At 41.5% G+C, this 20,718-nt stretch overlaps 2 protein-coding genes across 11 annotated transcripts; one reads left to right on the forward strand and one right to left on the reverse strand.

Moving 5' to 3' along the window:
- Positions 1-401: 401 nt before the first annotated feature.
- Positions 402-16,056, reverse strand: bag6 (BCL2 associated athanogene 6). 10 transcript variants are annotated; one of them, XM_074652785.1, is made up of 25 exons: positions 15,919-16,056; positions 13,512-13,599; positions 13,293-13,410; positions 12,561-12,775; positions 11,789-11,845; positions 11,586-11,708; positions 11,293-11,489; positions 10,296-10,428; positions 9,515-9,715; positions 9,209-9,431; positions 8,819-8,869; positions 8,242-8,588; positions 8,084-8,156; positions 7,651-7,991; positions 6,766-7,024; positions 6,212-6,381; positions 5,928-5,981; positions 5,347-5,455; positions 5,016-5,140; positions 3,963-4,097; positions 2,752-2,817; positions 2,429-2,653; positions 1,360-1,467; positions 1,124-1,270; positions 402-568 (listed from the first exon to the last, which is right to left on the reverse strand). In XM_074652785.1, exons 2-25 carry the CDS (start codon positions 13,590-13,592, stop codon positions 473-475), a joined length of 3,654 nt encoding a protein of 1,217 aa, XP_074508886.1. In that variant the 5' UTR covers positions 13,593-13,599; positions 15,919-16,056; the 3' UTR covers positions 402-472. The 10 variants fall into 10 exon arrangements, with proteins under 10 accessions (XP_074508886.1, XP_074508887.1, XP_074508885.1 ...); XM_074652786.1 differs by having other exon boundaries at positions 2,761-2,817; positions 11,789-11,848; XM_074652784.1 differs by having other exon boundaries at positions 11,789-11,848.
- A 2,535-nt stretch (positions 16,057-18,591) lies between these two features.
- On the forward strand, positions 18,592-20,698 carry glrx3 (glutaredoxin 3). The gene has a single exon (XM_074652792.1). The coding sequence runs from the start codon at positions 18,642-18,644 to the stop codon at positions 19,629-19,631; it is 990 nt and encodes a 329-aa protein (XP_074508893.1). The 5' UTR covers positions 18,592-18,641; the 3' UTR covers positions 19,632-20,698.
- Positions 20,699-20,718: the final 20 nt, after the last annotated feature.

Consider the following 20,718-nt stretch of genomic DNA (forward strand, 5'->3'; position numbering starts at 1 on the left):
TATTGTATCAAGATTTTTTTATTAAGCTTACTGTACATTCATGTACCAAACAGCATGTTATACTCTTGCGCTTAAGAGTATTAACGGGAAGGCTAAAGTCCACTAAATAATGACAATTCAGGCTCCATATTAACGAAGCAACACAAGGATATGAGGGCAAAATAAGACATACACATGTATCCAAACAGAAGTAAAGTGACCTGATGTAGTCCAAATTAAATCTGATACCTCTTCATAAGGAACATTCTCTCAGCAAAATGTTGGACCAAAATAGACTCAAAGAAATAAATAGGCACTGGGAAAAGTAGTCACATTAGCATGAGGCAATTAGTCAAGTGAGCTGCTAACTGCTTAAAAAGCCATACAGACAGTTTTTTTTGGGGGGGGGGGGGGGGTGGGTTGGAGGGGTAAAGCTGCTTTGAGTGGTAGTTAAAGAAGAGAGTGTTGAAGTTTGCTTATCAGTTGAACTTGATTATGAGTCTGATGAAAAGGCTCTGTGTGCGTTGGGGGAATTCTGAGTGTTGAAATCTGGGTCTTCCCTCACTCGTTTCTTGATGTCGGCTTTAACCTGAGAGAGGGAAAAGTTATTATTATTATCATCATCATCTTGGTGGGTCGACTTAAAAGAGGCAGTCATGTGACAACAGCTTTGTTCCCTGATGATTGGCAATAGAGAGCTGAAGTGAGAAAACCTCATTCAAAATCCCACAGACATTTGTATATTATATACGTATATGTAATTATGGAAGGCTGCAACTAATGACAACGATGACATTATAATTATGGATTATTCTGCCTGTAACTAAAGTGACTTAATCGGTTAGCAAAATAGCTGCTATTATTTTTCCATCAATTAATTGCTTCAGCTCATCAGAAATTTTAAACTCACCTCTGTCGTCACTTTCAAACAATTAGTTTAGATAAACTGATTAAAACAGACTCGTTTATAACCATTGTGTTCTTAAGATACATCTAGCAGTGTAACCGTGTGTCTCAATGGTGAGAAAATGTGATGCTAACTAATACAAATCATGGCCAAAACCATGAAAACAAGAGGACCAAACTGAATTATGTGCAGTGTATCACTGGTTTTTGTTCTAATGTACATGCAAGATTTAATTACCTGTTCTGCATACGCTTCCTTCAGCTCCTGGGTCTCCAGATCGTCTTGTAATCGCTCGGCAGAAGTGATGGGCTTCACTCCTGCTGTCCTGGCTGCTTGACTCACTGCATCAGAGAGGGAGAGGAGGCTTCCACCACTCAGTCCTGTCTGAAAACACACACCCACAGACACCTTGAAGAAGATGAGGACAAGTGACATTCGTACGTAATAAGTCAAGTTACGACTGATCTGATTACCTTCCTGCGTTTAGCTGGCATGCCGTGCAGATAAGCGTCAGACAGGGGGGGCTGAGCCTTCATCTTCCTCTGGGTCATCATATCACACCTGATGATGGGCACCCATTCCTACGACACATACAGTAAATGAACAGAGAAGAAAGGGGTTATGAGTTAGCAGGGGTATCCTTTAGTTTCACATGTTTTCAAGTCAGTCTTAACCTATTGAACTCTGCAATAGAAATGGTTCGCCAGTGCCTACATTGGTACTTTTGCAGCAGAGGGGAAACAGCATGCAGAGCTGGCATATTTTCTAATATTTTTATCTAACTAGGTGAAATAGGGGTTTATTTTGACCAAACCAGAATTGGGTGATTGTTGGAAAGACTAACCAAAACGGTTCTGGTGAGCAGCCTATGTAGTCAGAAGTGTCTTTACAGTTTGTCGGTGAATATATGCTACAACTCCTCAAGACCCAAGCTAAGTTTCCGTGCTTGTCACCTGCTGATCCGTCCTAGCTGCCCAAACCGCTCTTTGCATATGCGGGCGCGCCTACCCAGTATGCCTTGCAGGAAGACCTGACCCTTCTCTGCCTCTGATTGGCTACTGGTTTCTAAACGCTAAAGTTAGCCTAGCAATGATGCTAACCGGTGCTTCAAATTAGACAGGCCCGGGAGGAGAGCGACTCAGCCACGGCAGCACACATTTGTACATATTTCGTATACTGCTTCATCAAATTTGGTGGCCGGTTGGAAAGATCTCAACGTCCAGTGTGGACACAATTGCAGCAACCAAAAACAGTTTCAATGTACATATGCAACATTTTTTATCCGACATGTAAAGTACTAGTAACTAAAAATCCGGCTGATAAAGATCCAATGTGTCTTTCTAGGAATAATTACTCTGGATAATTCACAGACAAAGGAAACATTTCCTATAAAAACTGTTGACTGTTTGTTTATCGGATTGTCCAGAGTAATGAGTTAAACACTGTAAATGTGAAGCAGGGCAGTGCTGCAAAAAAAAAGCATGTGTAGTCATGAAAACAGAAAGATAAATGTTAAAACAGTAAAACAGTGTGGGCTCTTACAGGAGGAACAGCAGCCGCCCAGGCCTCTGACTCTCGAGCAGACTCCTCACTCCCTCCCTCAGCTCCCGCTGCTGCCATGTCGCCACCTAATGGTGCGGCTCCTCCCGTGGCTCCCAGATCTCCAGGCAACACTCTTGTTTCCCGTGACGACGCCCTTGTGTCGTGTGACACAGACATGGCTTCCTCCGCTGTGGTGGCTGCAGCTGGTGAGAGGGTGTCCCCGATCTTTGGAAGTGGAGAACAACGAAATGAGGGATCTAAAAGGCAGAGCAGTACCTAACACGTCCTGCTGAGTTCATCTGAAAAGGACATTAAAGACACACCATGCTTACCGTTGCACTTTGTGCTCGTTCGGGCTCTTGTGTGCCAGTTGCAGAAGACTGATCTCTCTGTGAAAGAATGTCATTTAATATTTAGTAGCCATTTCAGACAGGCTGTCCAAAGTAACAGGATATGTAACAGTCATCAGATAAGAGGGACGGGTTCTTTCTCTGCATGCAACATGTTACATGTGTATTCTGTGCTACAGAAAAACAGATACAGTTTTATACAGAGTATACAGATAATGTAAAATTCAGAAAAAAAATTTGGGAAAATAAACTGATTTTAAGTTCTCAAGTGTAACTGAGACGCTACATCTTGTAAATGAGGCTTGCAGGTTTGAGTTCCTCCGGCTGCCAACATGTCCATCCATATTCTGGGAAGAAGCCATAGATATTAGGGCTGGGACGATTCACCTATCTCCCGATTCGATACTATCACGATACTTGGGTGCTGATTCGATATGTATTGCAATTTCTACAAGAATTGGGATTCGATTTAAATATTTATTGTGATTTTTGTTAATTTTTATAACACTACACCATGGGAAAAAGTTGAATCATATACTTCTAGGTATTTTTACTTTGGAAAATATCTAAATTAATAAATTATGTTTGATTTTCAGCATGTATGTAGTCTGAGATGTCCTGGAGTCAAATATATCAGTCAAATAAAGGAATAAAGACATTTCCCTCACAAATTAGTGGTATTTTCTTTTTAATTTTGAAAGGACATGTAATGTTTTATACTGTTGATGACAGCTGGCTTGACTGCACAAAACAATATAATAACGTTTCCTGTCCTTGACAGAGTTAGCATGCAGCTTTAGCCATGATGTCTAGCTCTGCTTTTCCTGCAATGTGTGAAACCCAAACTGTTTCAATACTTTACTGGATGTGTAGTGTTTACCACTTTGGATTTAAAATGTGAGGGTGCAGGTCGTATCCATGTGGAACCTCCGCTGTTTGTCGTATTGGTTGAAGGACACGCTACATATATGACGTTACGTTACTCAGCCTGAATCAATAAAACTGGTAACTTCCTTCTACCTCTGCATAGACTTAAATGAAGCACATATATCGATTCTGGCAACAAAAAAATTAAAAATAAAAATCACGATACATAGGTGAATCAATTTTTTCCCCACCTCTAATAGATATTGAGCTAAAATATAAAACAAATGTTAAAGAAATGCATGCGACTGGTCCGTTACCTCTGTGTGAACTATGTAGTTCTGGATCTGCTCCTGTGTGATGGGGATGTGCTCCAGAATCACCTGCAGCCTCATCGTCATCATGCTGGTCATCCAGTTGACCAGGCTGGGGCTGATATCACTGGACATCCTCCGCTGGAACAACAAGAGAACAAAGCTTCTATTTTACAGGTAGAACAGCTGTTTCTACTGTATTTACTCGTTGGATTGTTAAAACTTTTAGTAGCTTTTGTTTTGTCTCATCCCTTATGTGACCATTCTAGCACAAAACATTTCAAGGACTTTAATGCCTACTGCAAGTAAACATGAGTTTGCATTTGCATAAAGCACTAAACTTGATATCCTTTGCCTAAAGCCAAGTTCACACTACACGCCTTTCAAAGTCGTCAGATCGCTGTACTGTTCACACTACACAACTTGTGGTCTTGAAATCGGGAGTCTTTACGTCATTGTGGTTTTCACACTAGATCTTTCACCTGGAGGAATCCCCGATGAGAACACACAGGGTAAATGACATGATACCATACACGAGACACATTGCTGATGTTGTCGTTGGCACGTGTTCACAAAATAGTTTCATGTTTCCACCAGTTTCTACAATCGTTTTTACTATTTATTTCTCTCGGTGCAACAACAACTTTGATCCGTGTTGCAAATACAGCACGTACATTAAGTTCCTATTGTAACAAGTGACCCCTCCTCCCCCAAGTGTCCCCTGAACACCTGTCTCACGCTCTCATTGGCTGGAGCTGGTGGCCAGAGTCCCCGACAGGTCCAGATATTTAGCAGGCTAGATATCTGGATTGTGTCTTGGCTCGCGTCTTTGAGCCGTTCACATATGACGCTCGAGCGCCAACGTGTGAGCGGCGGGCCAACGGTGATTTTTGTCGGGGAGCTCCAAAAACTGTCGCGGAGTGGAAAATCAAGACTAAAGTCGTGTGAACTAGGCATTAAATGCCAAATTCAGTTTCATCTGGAGTCCACTGCCTACTGAACAGAAATCAGACTCCAAGCAGAAACAGTGAGTGAAGTAGTGAGAGTTTGTTTACTGACTATTCGGTGGTTGATGACGGCGGTGAGGGCTCTCTGGTCTCCTCTCAGGCAGTGCAGGTTGAGGGCAAGACACTCAAACAATGCCTGGTTGCACATCTGTAGCAGCCGGGGCCCAAATGAGTCATCTGGATAAGAAAAAGATTGACATTAACTAATTAGCAAAAATACAATAATACTTCACCTCACAGAAGTATTCCAGATAAATGATCCAAATATGATTAGCTCTAGTGCTGCAACCTACACTTAAACATAAATAGAGGCTAATCTGGAATCAAAACATCCACACATAAACCAAGACCAATTGATTTATACTGTTCTTCTTAAAGTTTACCCGTGCAACGCAGAATATGTGTGGCAATGTGCATCAGCTGCTGTCTGAAGAAGGACATGTTGGTCTGAGTGACATCAACGCCCTCCAACACTGTGACTGAAGACTCTCTCTGTGGGAGTTGAATAAAGAGGTGTCGTCAGTACATTTACAAACGACACAGGTAGCTCAGCATTTCAACAGTTAGCTGGCAATAAAATTTCATCTGTAGAGCTGAGATAGAATTTTGTAATAATTAATCAATTTAATGTATTTAGGGCTGTCCCCAAATTAACATTTTCAGAGTTGGTACTCCAGACCTCGGGGAGTTTGAAGGACGTTCCTTCAAAACACCTTTCGTACAAATATGAAAAACACATCATTCCCTCTCGTGCCAAGTTCATGTCAGTTCAGCTCAACGTCAGAGCAGCCACCAAGGTTTAGGCACCAAGGACAATTGGCTGTTAAAAAGAAAGTCTAGCGTAAACCCTGGCAGCCGCCCCACACTAAAACGCCTGTATCAGTCTACATTAATCTCATTTAATCATATACTGTTTTATATTTTAGCGATACTAGAGGTGGATCAAGGATCATCAAGGACTTACAAAGCTCTCACTGATGTACTCCTCAAGTTCGTTGACCAGACTGTCAGCCGCAGCCTGAGGGGATGAAAACAGAGAATGACAGCATATAGAGTGGAAGAAGACAAAAATCCATCCGTTATTAGTCAGTTACACAAAAGAATAAAAAAGACAAACCATCAAACATGGGACCAATACTGAAAAGTAAATTAGCTCTATCTACTTGTTGCTATGTTTGAGTATCAAAAAACTGAAATAACAATTTAAAGGAAAAAACAATTCTCCTCCAACTGGTGAGTGATACTGACAGCAATGTTCTCCTCGGTGGGCTCTCTGCCGTTGAGGTAGTTCTGGGTGAAGAACTGGGACAGCTGAGGCTGGATGCGGCCAAGGGGCTGGTGCTGGCCATGAAGCAGCATCACCAGGTCTGACATGGTGAATGTCTGGCACACCAACATCAGCAGCTCTCCAAAGAACCCTGGGAAATCACAAAGAAGGAGAGAGAAAAATATTGAAGTCCGGGCAAAGTAAAGTCAGAAGTTTGTTTCTGAACACATTATACATCTTGGAAAGTAAGTGCCGAAAATGTGATGTTTTTCTCCTTTTTCGTGTTCAGGAGTTTTTGGGGCAGGAATTTGATTGATTCGGTCCGATAACATTTGGAAAGTATTGAGGAATTGAATTCCCCATTCAAGTTAGCATAGGGCTAAGCCGGAAGCTAGCCTCATTTAAATGAGTCTAGCTTGGATCAATCATTTGGATCAATCATTTTCTGATATGCTCCTTGACTGAACGACCTCATAATCTGTTCCCCTCAGCTGCTGTATTGACAACATAATATACTTGAATGTTTGTTCTTTACCGGTAGGATCCTCAGGACTGATAAAGATGTTGGTTGCCTGGGACAGCCTCTGCATGAACTGGGCAATGCTCTCCGTGTCGTTTTGGGCCTGACCCAGAGAGCCCATCATTGTGCTCAGGACGCCACGGACGATGCCCGTGAACAGCTCAGGGTTGAGGGCTTCGGCTCCAGCAGGGGCGTTGGGCGTGGGGTTGGGCCCTGCGGCAGGAGCAGGAGTGGTACCAGAGGGAGGCGGGGGTGGAGAGAAGATTGGTTGGGCCTAGAAAGGAAATGGAAACGAGGATTTGTTAACATTACTTTGCTTTACTTGAAATGCAGTGATGTCTTTAAATGGAAAGCACTAAATGTATAGCACAAGTAACTCACTTACTATCACCCCATCTGCCCTCTAGTGGACCATCAGGAGACATGGTGACGACTTTTGAAATGTGTCTTTACTGGTGCCAACACGACGTATATTAATACATTATATGTTTTTCTACAAATTTCTTTTTTCCCTCTTTAACAAAAGTCTAATTTTTTTGATTGTTAAAAGTTGTCCAAATAGAGGTAGTCGAGTAGGAACTAAATAAAATAAAGTATCAAATTGTCTCCAACAAAAAATGTAATAGTATGCACTCTACTGTATTTGTCAAATTAAATACCTTTATTTATATCCTTATTAGGTCTGACTGTATTTGAACATACTTGTTTCTTGACAAATCTATTCAAACAATTTCCAAGAATCAAAATTCGATATGACATTTTTACTGATGCATTCCTTTCATATGATCTGTGTGCAGGTAACACGGGACTACAGAAATGATATGCAAATAATAAATATAATAATAATAAAGTGCAATTTACATGCAAAGTCTATTAAATGCAGTCAAGCCAAACACTGACCTGCTGCATGAATTCACTCACTCCCTGGATGAAGGCTGGGACACCAGATGTGGTGACAGTAATGGAAGGGGCTCCTACAGGGCCCACACCGGCACCACCGGTTACCCCCAGGAGAGAACCCAGGAGCTGGCTGAGGTCTGGGGGCATCTCCTGGGACTGGGGCTCACTGGTGTTGGTCTCAGATTGGCTCGGTGGATTAGTAGTGTTGGCGGTAGGCGGAGGAGTTGGACCCGAGTTGGAGAAAGAAAAGGAGGAGAAACCTGAGGAGGTTTGAGAGGAGGAGGAAAAGGAGGAAGAGGAGGATGTGGACGTAGAGGAGGAGGATGTGACTGTTTGACCAGCTGTAAAAAAAAAAAAAAAAAATTCATCATAATTACAGAAAAATTAAATAATAAAGTGCAAATCTAAATGACTATATAATTATTTAGCTTACGCATTTGTCCTGGCAGCAAAAGCTGTCCAACCAGTCCACTAATCATCTGGTTGAGAGCAGCAGGGTTGAAAGCCTGTGGAGAAGCATTTTTCAATTAGTCTCAAATGTTGACAATCAGCCTCAAAAACAGGAACCAAATCAGGAAACATTATCCCCACCTGTCCCGGCTGCTGGCCCGGCATGGCGGCCCTCACATTGATGGTGGTTCCTCGAGTGCCAAAGGCTGGCGGGGGCATGTTGGGGGCAAAGGGGGGTCGGGTGAACACAACCCTGGCCTGGGCCTGGGGGCCAGCATGGGGAGGCGGCGGAGGAGCAGTAGGGGTGGTGGTGGGTGTGTTAGGACCCGTGGTGGTGGTTGAGGAGTTGGCTGTGGAGCTGTAGCCAGGAGGGGTGGGCTGAGGTGCGGCTGGTTGGCCAGTGGCAGTGGTGGCGCTAGTAGCTACGGCAGCAGCATACTGGCTGATCTGTTGCATAAGATTCCGCATAAAGTCAGGGGGGAGGGCACCTGAAGGGGGAAACGGAGAGCAATGAATTAGAATAACTTTATTTCTGTTATCAGCAAAAAATGATTTTCAGGAGTCACAAACAGAAGGCTTCATTTCTGATCCAAATCAATATACAAAGTATTCCATTCATCTTAGCGGTTGCAAGTAGGAAAAAAAGATAAACTGTTTTACATGACTAGACTGTTATGGAAAATTGAGTACGCCAAATGTATTATCAACTGTTTTTTACCTGGTTGTCCAGGCATTTGCTGTCCAGCTGCAGCAGGGTTTGCACCTGGGCCTGCACATACACACAACAACACAGAAATAGTTTGAACTCCCTTGTACAATACTGAAGTTACTGCCAGTTTATCACTCCACAAAAGTGCATCTGCAATAACAGAGCCATTACTCAACAAACATGGGGGGAAAAAAGAGCTTGTAAATCAGATAAGTTTCATTCTTCACATCACTCTGACTGTGGCAACAGTGCATGTGGGATGCAGTAGTGTGGTATGTGCGATCATGTAACTCCAACGCACTGCCGCCCAGCAACGTGACACACAACTTTTACACAACGTGACAATACAGCTTTGATGTAGTGGAGCATTCAATCAGTGGCGGGTAGGGGACAACACACCATCCGTGTTCATCTGCATCATGACCACCGGGACTGCCTGGTGGCTGATCCTTATGACACGGGGGCCAGCCTGTCCCGGTCCAGCCTGCTGATTGGAAGGGGAAGTCTGTGGGGAGGAGGTCTGTCCCTGACCTGCCTGCTCCGATTGGCCGGCCGGCTGGGTGGGTGGGGCTTGTCCCTCAGTGCTGTTAGCCGCAACAGTCACTGTGGCACCCAGGTTCATCTGTCGGTGAGGATGCAAGGACAGTCAGTCTGATTACATGAAAGGTTCACATTAATAACTAAAATATGCTTGCATTCACTTACTTGCACTGGGATGTGGTGGTGCACAGCTCCAGGTAGAGTGACTGGGGTGGCATAGTGGGAAAACGGCCGGACGACATGCAGGTGGCGGGGAACCGGGCTCATGAGGTTCAATCGCAGGTCACTGAGGGCCACAAGGGCGTTGCCAAGGAGACGGAGACACTCCCATGTTAGGATGAGAGTGCGCTGGTCCTCCTCTCTCTCCTGAGACACAAAAGAAACTATCTTGGGCAACTTCTTATAATGACAATTATATAATCTATACAAGATTTTGAGCATTAAAGGCAACATTTTGGTGTAATATGCTTATTTGCTTTCTTGACCAGAGTTAGATGAGAAGATTGATACCACTCTTGTGTCTGTTTGGTAAATACGAAGCTACCGCCAGCAGCCAGCTAACTTAGCTTAGCACAAAGATTGGAAACAGAGGGAAACCGCTATCCTGGCTCTGTTCAGCGATAACAGAATTCACCTACAAGCACCTCTAAAGCTCACAAATTGACACGTATCTTTGACAGATTAATCCCTACAAAAACTGCGTGAAAATAATAATTTGCTGTTTGACAGGGGTTTATGTATTTTGTTGGTCAGGACTAGTTACAAGTCAACCAGCAGAGACCCAAGGAAGTTACTGTCCAGTAAAGACTGTTTTTTAAAACTTTTTTTAACAATTGAGGATATGATCTTATGGATATGGATATCCTGGCCTCCTAATAAAACGCTTATTTTTCAAAAATAAACTAAAGATCACCAGTTAATTATTACTTGGCTGTTTGAATCTTACTGTATTATTGTTGTATTCTGCGGTGGTGGCTGTCTCCAGGATGGTGTGAGCTCTCTGGATGAAGGGCTGCAGTCTCTCCTCTACCCTCCGCAGCTCAGACAACATCTCCGCCAACTCAGCCGGGCTTGGATGACTTGGGGAAGAAAGGAGGGCAGAGCTGATTACAATCAAACACAACAACTGCTCACAAAACTTCTCAGTGGTCGTGACAGTGACACAGAGATAAGGATAGAAAGATATCATATAGAGAAAAAGATATACAACTGACAGTAGAATACATGGATCCATTTACTAGTTAGTTTCAATAAATCTTTCTTGTATGAGAAATAGGCTTGCCTCGGTAGTCGGTGTTACACGGTGGTTGGGCACACACCGATTACATTACATACCCACAGATTTCACACAACAGGACGAGAGAGAGTTGACAGACAAGACGATGGTGGAGTATTTGGTGTCGAAGCGAAAAGCAAAAGCGCCTATTTGGCAATATTTCAGATTTAAACCCAATGCATTCAGAGAACCATAAGGTTAATGAGGTAATCGCCCTGAGGAGGACGTTCACAGCGGTGTGTGCGCTGTGGAGCAGTGCCAGGTGGAAACCTGCGGCTCTGCAGCGAAATCTCTACCGGAGAGGCCAGACACATAGCCAACCGACGGTAAAGATCTAAGTAAGCGCGGCAAACATATTGACCGTCATCTTTTCTTGTAAAATGTCCGGTGTAATCAGTAACACCGGCGTTGTCACAAGTTTATTAACCGGTTGGAAAATGTCCTCACTGTCACAACCCAAATGAAAAGAAATGACTCCTGCCGTGGCCCCTATGATCTGCTTTATGTTTGCAAGTTTCAGGAATGATCTGCATTGATTCTCTGCTGAATAACTTCATATTCTTTTCAAATTTTCACTGACATAAAAAGGTTTTGAGTAAAAGAAACAAAAATCAGAAGTATGTGGCATAAGTAACAATCTGAGTCACTTGGAGAGAGGATGTCTTACTTGGGTCCAGGTTGGGGTGTTGGTCCCTCAGATTGAGCTGAAGAGGTGGGTGGAGGTGGGGGAGTTCTTGGAGGTGGGGAGGTGTCCATGGGCTGGGCAGAGGGGGAGGGAGTGGAGGTGGTAGATGAAGATGAGGGAGGAGGGGGAGCAGCAGCAGAAGTTGTCTCTGTTTGGGCGGATGAGTCGCTCGGCCGACCCTGAAAAAAGACAATACAGCATGCAAATTTGTTACTGATGAGGTGGTGTTTCTCTGGAGCTTTGCTACTGAAGTAATGTGAATGTTGAGCTCTCACCTCCATCCTGTGGATGACATCATTGATGTCCCTCAGCAGATTCTCAGCCAGCACCAGCCTCAGCCTCGGCTCGCTCTGCACTGGTTGGTCCATATCAATGTGCACATTCACAGACCCATTGCTCTGAAATAGAAAAAGTGAAAAAATTAACAAAACACAGGGTGATGCTATGTGGGATTGTATGCTATCAGCAGGTGTCTTACCCCAGTGCTGGTTGTGACTCTGGCATTCCTTGCATTCTCTCCCATACCAGACACCATCTGCTGAACCGACATCTAAACAAGATGAATAACATAATAACAGCAAAGAAGTAATCTACTATTTTTAACAACACTAAACATGCAAGACAAACCTTCAAACGGTAGTGTTGTTCATGATATGAAACATCTGTGTTACCTCTACCATTTGATTTAACTTATTTTATGTGCGCTCATTTCGTTTCAGCTCAGTGTGGAAGTCTTCACTGTGTTTTGCTGTCATTTACTGGCCAGCTCGTGGCGACCCCGCTTCTCCTCCTCAAACAAGCGTGTGGTGCAAGACTCAACTCATGCATGTGCAGGAGATCAGAGAGAAAGACGTTTTTAAAAGTCTGTGTGTTCCGCTCTCAGTACTTTTGTAGCTTCTAACTGAATCTCTGTGGTTAGAAGTTTAGTTTCTCTCCTGTGTCCCTGTTTCTACTTTCAGATATCTGTATGGGTGGGGGAAAAATTGATTAATGTAATTCATATTTGCTCCAATTCTACTAACTGCTGCTTTAAGCTGCTAGTCCCAAGCAGAGATGAGGAGCGGGCTACAGAGGTCTGGTGAAGTCACTTCTTTGTAATTCCTCTGGAACCACAAAAGGATTCACACAACTTTTTTTCACACATGCAGTAGTACTCCCCAAAAACTGTAAACAGACTTTGATGTATATAATCAGTGGAATTCCCCTTTAACTGACTGAACAGGCCAAAACAAGTCACAAAGCAAAACTACCTGTATCTGCTGGGGGTCCATGATGTTGACGGGGAGGTTGAAGGTGCCAAGCATTACGTAGCTGTTAGCGTTGCGATCATGTGGAGGAACTTGTGATGTTCCCTGAGAGGATGAGGAGGGTCCACTGTCAGTTGAAGTGCCTCCTGACCCTGAGCCAGGCTGAGAGGGCGGCGGGGGCGCCCGCTCCACAAGATGTATCACCTTGCCATCCACATCTGGGACAATAACAGAGATCTACTGTTACATCTGTACACATGTGATGGGGTGTCTTCACACTTTTGTTTTAAGACACAAGAGTTATTCTAACTGTATTTTACATCGCTGAAGGCCATAAAAATGATTGCCAATTACTTTTTCCAGTAATACTATATAAATACTGACTGACACGAGTGAGCTCAAAGCACCTATTTGTTTGAAACTTTATTATATTCGTCATATACAAACAAACACATACATAAAATTTGACCTCTGCATTTAACCCAACCTTAGGAGCAGTGGGCTGCTGTAAAGCGTCCAGGGAGCCACTTGAGGTTACGTGTCTCACTTAAGGACACTTCAACATGCAGACAGTAGAAACCAGGGATCGAATAAATAAATTTGAAAAACATTTTCTATGAAACTGCACTAGTATTATACCCAAAATAAAAAAACAGGAAGGAGTGCAATAACAAATCTTAAAACAAGATAAAAATCAATTTTTGCATTGCTTTAATTGATCCCTTAATAACTTACTGTAGTCTGCCAGAGTCCTTTCATCCTGTAAGACTCTGCCCTGATAGATCAGCCTCTGTTTGTCCACAGGGATACCCACTGAAGGGGCAATGTGCTCCTTGAACTCTTTCACTGTCAACTACAAAGGGGATGGAACAGACAGATGAGTCAGACTACCTCAAAGGCTGACTGAAAATGAGAATTCACTCCAGAGTTTGCAGAAGAAACTGAAGAATTTACCTGAGCACCAACAGTGTAGGTTCTGCTTTGGGAGTCTAGTGTTTTGACTGTCACCTCTATGTCTGCAGTTTGTTCCTCCATGGTGTTCCTGTATCATCAAATAATGTGTTACAGTAATTATATACCAGCTGATACTGAATTCTTGAGGTTAAGAGTGTAAACATTTCAGCTGATATTCATTTCTTAACTTAAATACCCAACATAAATAACCCTTTTGGACAAAATATGTCTTAAATATTCTGTTTTTAAAGAATTAAGAGCAGGACATTTCACAGTAGAAAAATAACTCAGTACATTCTTGTGGACAAACTACATAATGGAGGCAATGTTTCTAAATGACATCAAACATATCTTTGGCATTTACACTGACATTTAAAACGTGTGCTCCACTCATAAAAAAAACTCCACTGCATATCAAATCAAGTGAAACTAACAGCCACCAGCCAGCGATAAAGATTATGTTGGCTTCACTTTTGGGGAGCCGTCATGCCGCTGCAGTGCTCCGTTTATTTAAATGTGAAAGTGCAATAAAAATATTTTGTCACTAAAATCAATGAATAAGGATGAATAATCGTGATCTCAATATTGATCAAAAATAATCGTGATTATCATTTTGGCCATAATCGTGCAGCCCTACTTTCTTGGTACTTATCAGCTGCCGAATACACTGACATGACATATCGGTAGAAAGCTAATATTGGCCGATATACTGTATAGGCTAAACAGATTAATTGTCATAGTATTCGGATGCAAGGCTATAATTTACAATAATTTTCACTCTCAACTAATCTTTTATTGACTGACTAATCATCGAGTCTAGTGTATAAAGAAAATAACATAAAAATCAACTATTGACCATTTCTTAAAGATCATAGTGGTGTGTCCAAATTGGACGTTTTTTCCAACCTTCAGTTCAAAATAGGGCTGGGCGATATGGAGAAAATACAATATCACAATATGTTTGACCAAATACCTTGATATTGATATTGTGACGATATTGTACAGTTGACTATCGGTGCTTTCACAAAATATTTACACAATGAGATTTATGATAAATAATCATCAGTAATGTGGATATAGTGACTAAGTGCATAAAGGCAAATAATAGAACAGCTTGAACAGTCTGGTAAATTCTGAAAAATTACATCACTTTACTGTAATGCAGCCTTGAAAACCAGGAAAAGACAACACTTATGCCATTTTACAATATCCAAAATGTAAGACGATATCTAGTCTCATATCACGATATCAAAACAATATCGATATATTGCCCAGCCCTGGTTCAAAACCTCAAAATATTCCCTTTATGAAGATATATATATAGAAGAAAAGCAGCAAATATGAAAAATTGAGACCAGTGAATGTTATTAGTAGTTTTGATTAAAAGGTAACGAAAAGCAAATCACACTAACCATTTATCAAAATATTTGTCAATTAACTTTCTGTTGATTGATGGACCATTCGATTGATCACTTAATTGTTTCAGCACTAATCCGATGAATACGATTAGTCTTGAATTTGCCACAAACTAGCGCTGAGAACTCATCCATTACTTTATAAATTGAGCAACAGAAATTATTCATCAACAAATCTGAAAGTTTAATCTTTCAAGTCACTTTTAAAAGAAAACTTCCAAACATTTACTGATTCAAGCTTCTTAAGTGTGAGGATTTGCTTCTCTTTATCTCCTTTATATTATTGAAAATGAAATGGCCTTGGGGGTTTTGCGAGCAAAACAAGCAGTCTGAACAAAACACCTTGGGCTCTGGAAACATTATACAGAGGAAAATAAATGTTGTCTCCATTCCTAAGACACAACTTACAATTATCAACAAATAAATTACACCTTCAAAAAGGTCAACCTCACAAATAAACAATCAAATGACTCTGAATCTTTACAAAACTGGGCAATTGCTTCCACAATATCGTTAATAATAACAACAAATATAGCAGTTTTTTAAGGGGATCAAGTAAATATTGATCCCTGCCACTTAATTAACCCAAACCCATGGATGTATTATACATTAAGAGGTACAATCAGAGGCTGAGCAGCTAACGGTAGCTAGTTAGCATCATAATGTAGTTAAGGATCAACTGTGACGGTTTAAGTTAGCTTAGCTTAGCTACATCCTGCTAGGCCAGTCAACAACACGGGTATATTACGCCTTAGCACTAATTCAACAATGTCAACAGTAACATGTGAACAGTATTTACAGATAACGGCCTCGACTAACTAGCAGGGTTTAGCTTAGCTCACCCTGTTAGCTCAACCAGCTAACTATGCTAACTGAAGGATGCTAAGCTACATGCCAACTGAAGGATGCTAAGCTACATGCTAACTAAACTAAACCGTTAAAATAAGCGTTTCTATATCAGAGACGGTGAGATGGTTCGCTGTCGTAAATACCGTGGTGTTGTTGTTCAGTAAAGAGTCGGGTTTATCGAGAGTTTATCCAGAGTCTGTTTCTGATCATCAGATAAACATAAAGAACGACTTCCTGTTAGATTAGCTGTTAGCTCCGCTGCTAGCGACAAGCTACCAGGCTGCACCGGATGTGACGTCAGGGCGAAAACGGATGCGTTGAAAGAGTAAAAGAATTCCTGCACACATTTTTATTTATTTTTTATTGTGAAATTTAAATTACAATATGGCATCGTACAGAACAGTCCACAACTACAAGGGAACATACAAGCCTGGGAATTGGCGTACAATTCAACGCCAGCCATCCTCTGCACACCTTCACCACCTGTTCATCAAGGCCTATGATCTCAGCTGACTCTTCCTACATATCACTCTTTTCAGAATCTTTTTTTCACACATGCAGTAGTACTCCCCAAAAACTGTAAACAGACTTTGATGTATATAATCAGTGGAATTCCCCTTTAACTGACTGAACAGGCCAAAACAAGTCACAAAGCAAAACTACCTGTATCTGCTGGGGGTCCATGATGTTGACGGGGAGGTTGAAGGTGCCAAGCATTACGTAGCTGTTAGCGTTGCGATCATGTGGAGGAACTTGTGATGTTCCCTGAGAGGATGAGGAGGGTCCACTGTCAGTTGAAGTGCCTCCTGACCCTGAGCCAGAATGGGAGGGCGGCGGGGGTGCCCGCTCCATAAGATGTATCACCTTGCCATCCACATCTGGGACAATAACAGAGATCTACTGTTACATCTGTACACATGTGATGGGGTGTCTTCACACTTTTGTTTGAAGACACAAGAGTTATTCTAACTGTATTTTACATCGCTGAAGGCCATAAAAATGATTGCCAATTACTTTTTCCAGTAATACTATATAAATACTGACTGACACGAGTGAGCTCAAAGCACCTATTTGTTTGAAACTTTATTATATTCGTCATATACAAACAAACACATACATAAAGAGAATCAGAATCAGAATCAGAAAGGTGTTTATTGCCAGGTGTAAGGGGTATACACTAGGAATTTTCTTTGGCTTTGTTGGTGCAGTCAAACAGTATAATTACAAAAGAATAGATAAAAAACGTAGAATAAAATAACAATAAAATAAAATGTACAATTTACAAAATAAGCTATAAACAGATGTAAACAGATAGTGCAAATATTGAGAGAGGGGGAGAGTCAGTGTCGGCGGTGGGGGGGAGGGGGAGGCAGTAGTGTGTATGTGAGGGAGAGACAGTCACAGGGGGGCGGATGGGCTGTTGGAGAGCCCCACTGCCATGGGGAAAAAACTGTTTTTGTGGCGTTAATTACTTAGCTATAAGATAAGATAGATAAGATAAGATCAGATATTCCTTTATTAGTCCAGCAGTGGGGAAATTTGCAGTGTACAGCAGCAAAGGGTATAGTGCAAAAAACAAGATGCATTAGCTAACACAGTAAAAAAGAGCTGTATCTTTTATATCTCTATTATTGTTTTTATAATTTTTGTATACCTGTACCTCTCCTGTGTTTCACTCTGTTTGCTGATGTTGCTGCTTTGACACCTGAATTTCCTTCCGGGGTTTGATAAAGCTTCATCTAATCTTATCTTATCATATCTTATTATTTTTTATTTTATTGTTATTTTATTTTATTTATTTTTATTTTTTCCTGCCAATCTACTGTTCCACACTCCAGTCCAGTAGAGTGCAACAAATATGACAAAGAAAGAAGGGAATTGCTATCAGGAGTATATGATGGAAATATTACAATGGGGAATCTGCTAGAAAGTACACAATCTTCTAATTAATTACTTAAGGGCAACAGGAATAATGGAGAGAAATAAAATAAAAATAAAAATACAATAAAAATAAAATAAATAATAATAATAATAATTATTAATAATTATTATTATTAATAATAATAATAATAATAATAATAATAATAGAAGGGAATTGCTATCAGGAGTAGATGATGTAATATTGCAATGGGGAATCTGCTAGAAAGTACACAATCTTCTAATTAATTACTTAAGGGCAACAGGAATAATGGAGAGAAATAAAATAAAAATAAAAATACAATAAAAATAAAATAAATAATAATAATAATAATAATAATTAGTATTATTATTAATAATTATTATTATTAATAATAATAATAATAATAATAATAGAAGGGAATTGCTATCAGGAGTAGATGATGTAATATTGCAATGGGGAATGTGCTAGAAAGTACACAATCTTCTAATTAATTACTTAAGGGCAACAGGAATAATGGAGAGAAATAAAATAAAAATAAATGAATAAAAATACAATACAAATAAAATAAATAATAATAATTATTATTATTATTATTATTAATAATAATAATAAAATTCTCTCCATTATTCCTGTTGCCCTTAAGTAATTAATTAGAAGATTGTGTACTTTCTAGCACATTCCCCATTGCAATATTACATCATCTACTCCTGATAGCAATTCCCTTCTATTATTATTATTATTATTATTATTATTATTAATAATAATAATAATAATAATTATTATTATTATTCATTTTTATTTATTGTTATTGTATTTTTATTTATTTATATTTATATTTATATTATTTTATTTTTTTCCTGCCAACCTACTGCTCCACTCCTCCAGTCCAGTAGGTGACAGTAATGCACCTATAAGCTGGTTTGCTCAACCTAACAAAAAACACCAAAGAAGAACAGTAAAAGAAAAATGGCGAATCTTGTGAAGGCGACAACAAATGAGCAGTTTGAAGACTTCCTAACCAAAGCTGGAAAATGCCTGACTGTGGTCCACTTCCAGGCGGAATGGGCTCCTCAGTGCGTCCAGATGAACGAGGTCATGTCCGAGCTGGCCAAGCAACACACGAGCACCACGTTCATCCAGCTGGAGGCGGAAACGCTGCCGGAGGTCTCTGAGAAGTACGACATCGCCTCTGTTCCCACTTTCCTCTTCTTCAAGGGAGGCGAGAAGGTGGACCGCATGGACGGAGCCCATGCACCTGAACTGGCCAAGCAGGTGCAGCGTTTGGAGGTCACAGGTAGTCCAGGTGGAGCTGCAGAAAGCACCAAAACCTCCACCACAGACCTGAACCAGAAGCTGAAGAAGCTGATCAACGCTGCTCCTTGCATGCTCTTCATGAAGGGCTCCTCTCAAGAGCCTCGCTGTGGCTTCAGCAAGCAGTTAGTGGCTCTGTTAAAGGAGCACAACATCCAGTTCAGCAGCTTCGACATCCTGTCCGATGAAGAGGTCCGACAGGGCCTGAAGATCTACTCCAACTGGCCCACATACCCTCAGCTGTATGCCGATGGAGAGCTGGTGGGAGGAGTGGACATAGTGAAGGAGCTGGCTGAGTCTGGAGAGCTGGAGAACACCTGCCCCAAGGCTGTGACCTTGGAGCATCGTCTGAAGGTCATCATCCACCAGAGTCCGGTGATGCTGTTCATGAAGGGCGACAAGGAGACTGCGAGATGTGGCTTCAGCATGCAGACACTGGAGATCTTGAATGCAGCCGGGGTGGATTATGACACCTTTGATATCCTGCAGGATGAAGAGGTTCGACAGGGGCTCAAGACCTATTCCAACTGGCCAACCTACCCACAGCTTTACGTGAAAGGAGACCTGATCGGAGGGTTGGATATACTCAAGGAGCTGAAGGAGAGTGGAGACCTGGTGTCAGTGCTGAAGGGGGAGTCGTCGTAATGTGGATTTTGCCAATACCACCAGAGAGGAGCCAACAAGAAGCCACTGCACCATGCCCAGATCGGCTCTGTGTCACTGATGTCACATTAACCAGAGAGCCAGGAAAGAATTTATAAAGAGAAACATTAGATTGAATGATCGAATTGTTTTACATATATAACCAAACTGTTGTAGCATTCGGATTCGGTCCATGTTCTACTTAAAGGGACTATTTGTAACTTTCAGAAATGCTTGTTAACAGCGACACCTGTGGCCGTTAAGTCAACAAAAGTCAGCGTCGGGCTCGCGCTTGCTCGACCAAGTTTTGGTCGGAGGCGATAACGTTACTCGCTGCGGAGCCCCGTCACTTCACAAGACACGAGAAACCTCTGTTGGTCTGGAGGAGCTGCAGCAGTTATTTCTGCACAAACGTCCACTGTACATTCACTAGATATTCTCAGAGCTAAACTAACTCTCCTGCAGTGTGGAGTGAGCGCGCGTTCACGTCTAGAGGTGGAGCGAGACAGCGAGAACGCATATGCGAGCGCGCATATGCGAGAGCGCATATGCGAGCGCGTTTGTGCATGTGTCCCGACCCGGTACATTTATACGCTTAAAAAGTTACAAACGGTCCCTTTAAAAGTCAAAAATGGAAAAAGCAGTTAATGAGAATTGACTTTTGTTTTTTTCTTAGTAATTCTTGAAAATACATCTTAAAAAATGTGTTAAAGTGAAATCCCTGTGCTTGACCTAATTTTATAAATCCGTCTGGAGAAATACACTGAGAACAGCTGGCTTTAGTTCACATCATCCGTTGTCTGCATTTGTTGGGGTAACATCTCTCCTTCCAGTATTCACAGCCTCACACTTAAGAACAGGTTTATATATATATAGATCAGCATTATTTACCCAGCCTCTGACGTTTCATCCCATCCTGTCCACGCCTTCTTCACCTGAAAGACAGAAAAACTGTTTATCTACATCCAATAATCACTCTGGTTTAAATGCTTAGGACTAAGTCTAGGTGGCACTTCATTGGTATTTTGTTCATCAGTGACATTCTAATTAAACAATTATTAAAAACTTAAGATTTGGTGTTGTTTTTGGT

The sequence above is a fragment of the Sebastes fasciatus genome, chromosome 12, assembly GCF_043250625.1.
Source record: "Sebastes fasciatus isolate fSebFas1 chromosome 12, fSebFas1.pri, whole genome shotgun sequence".
In the NCBI taxonomy this organism is placed as follows: domain Eukaryota; kingdom Metazoa; phylum Chordata; class Actinopteri; order Perciformes; family Sebastidae; genus Sebastes; species Sebastes fasciatus.

Coding starts and splice junctions, on each gene's coding strand:
- bag6 (XM_074652782.1), bottom strand. CDS start 13,592: ATGGAGGAACAAACTGCAGACATAGAGGTGACAGTCAAAACACTAGAC. Junction 9,432..9,514: donor ACCACCACATCCCAGTGCAA/GTAAGTGAATGC, acceptor CCTCACCGACAG/ATGAACCTGGGTGCCACAGT. Junction 7,025..7,650: donor TGAGTGAATTCATGCAGCAG/GTCAGTGTTTGG, acceptor TTTCCTTTCTAG/GCCCAACCAATCTTCTCTCC.
- glrx3 (XM_074652792.1), top strand. CDS start 18,642: ATGGCGAATCTTGTGAAGGCGACAACAAATGAGCAGTTTGAAGACTTC.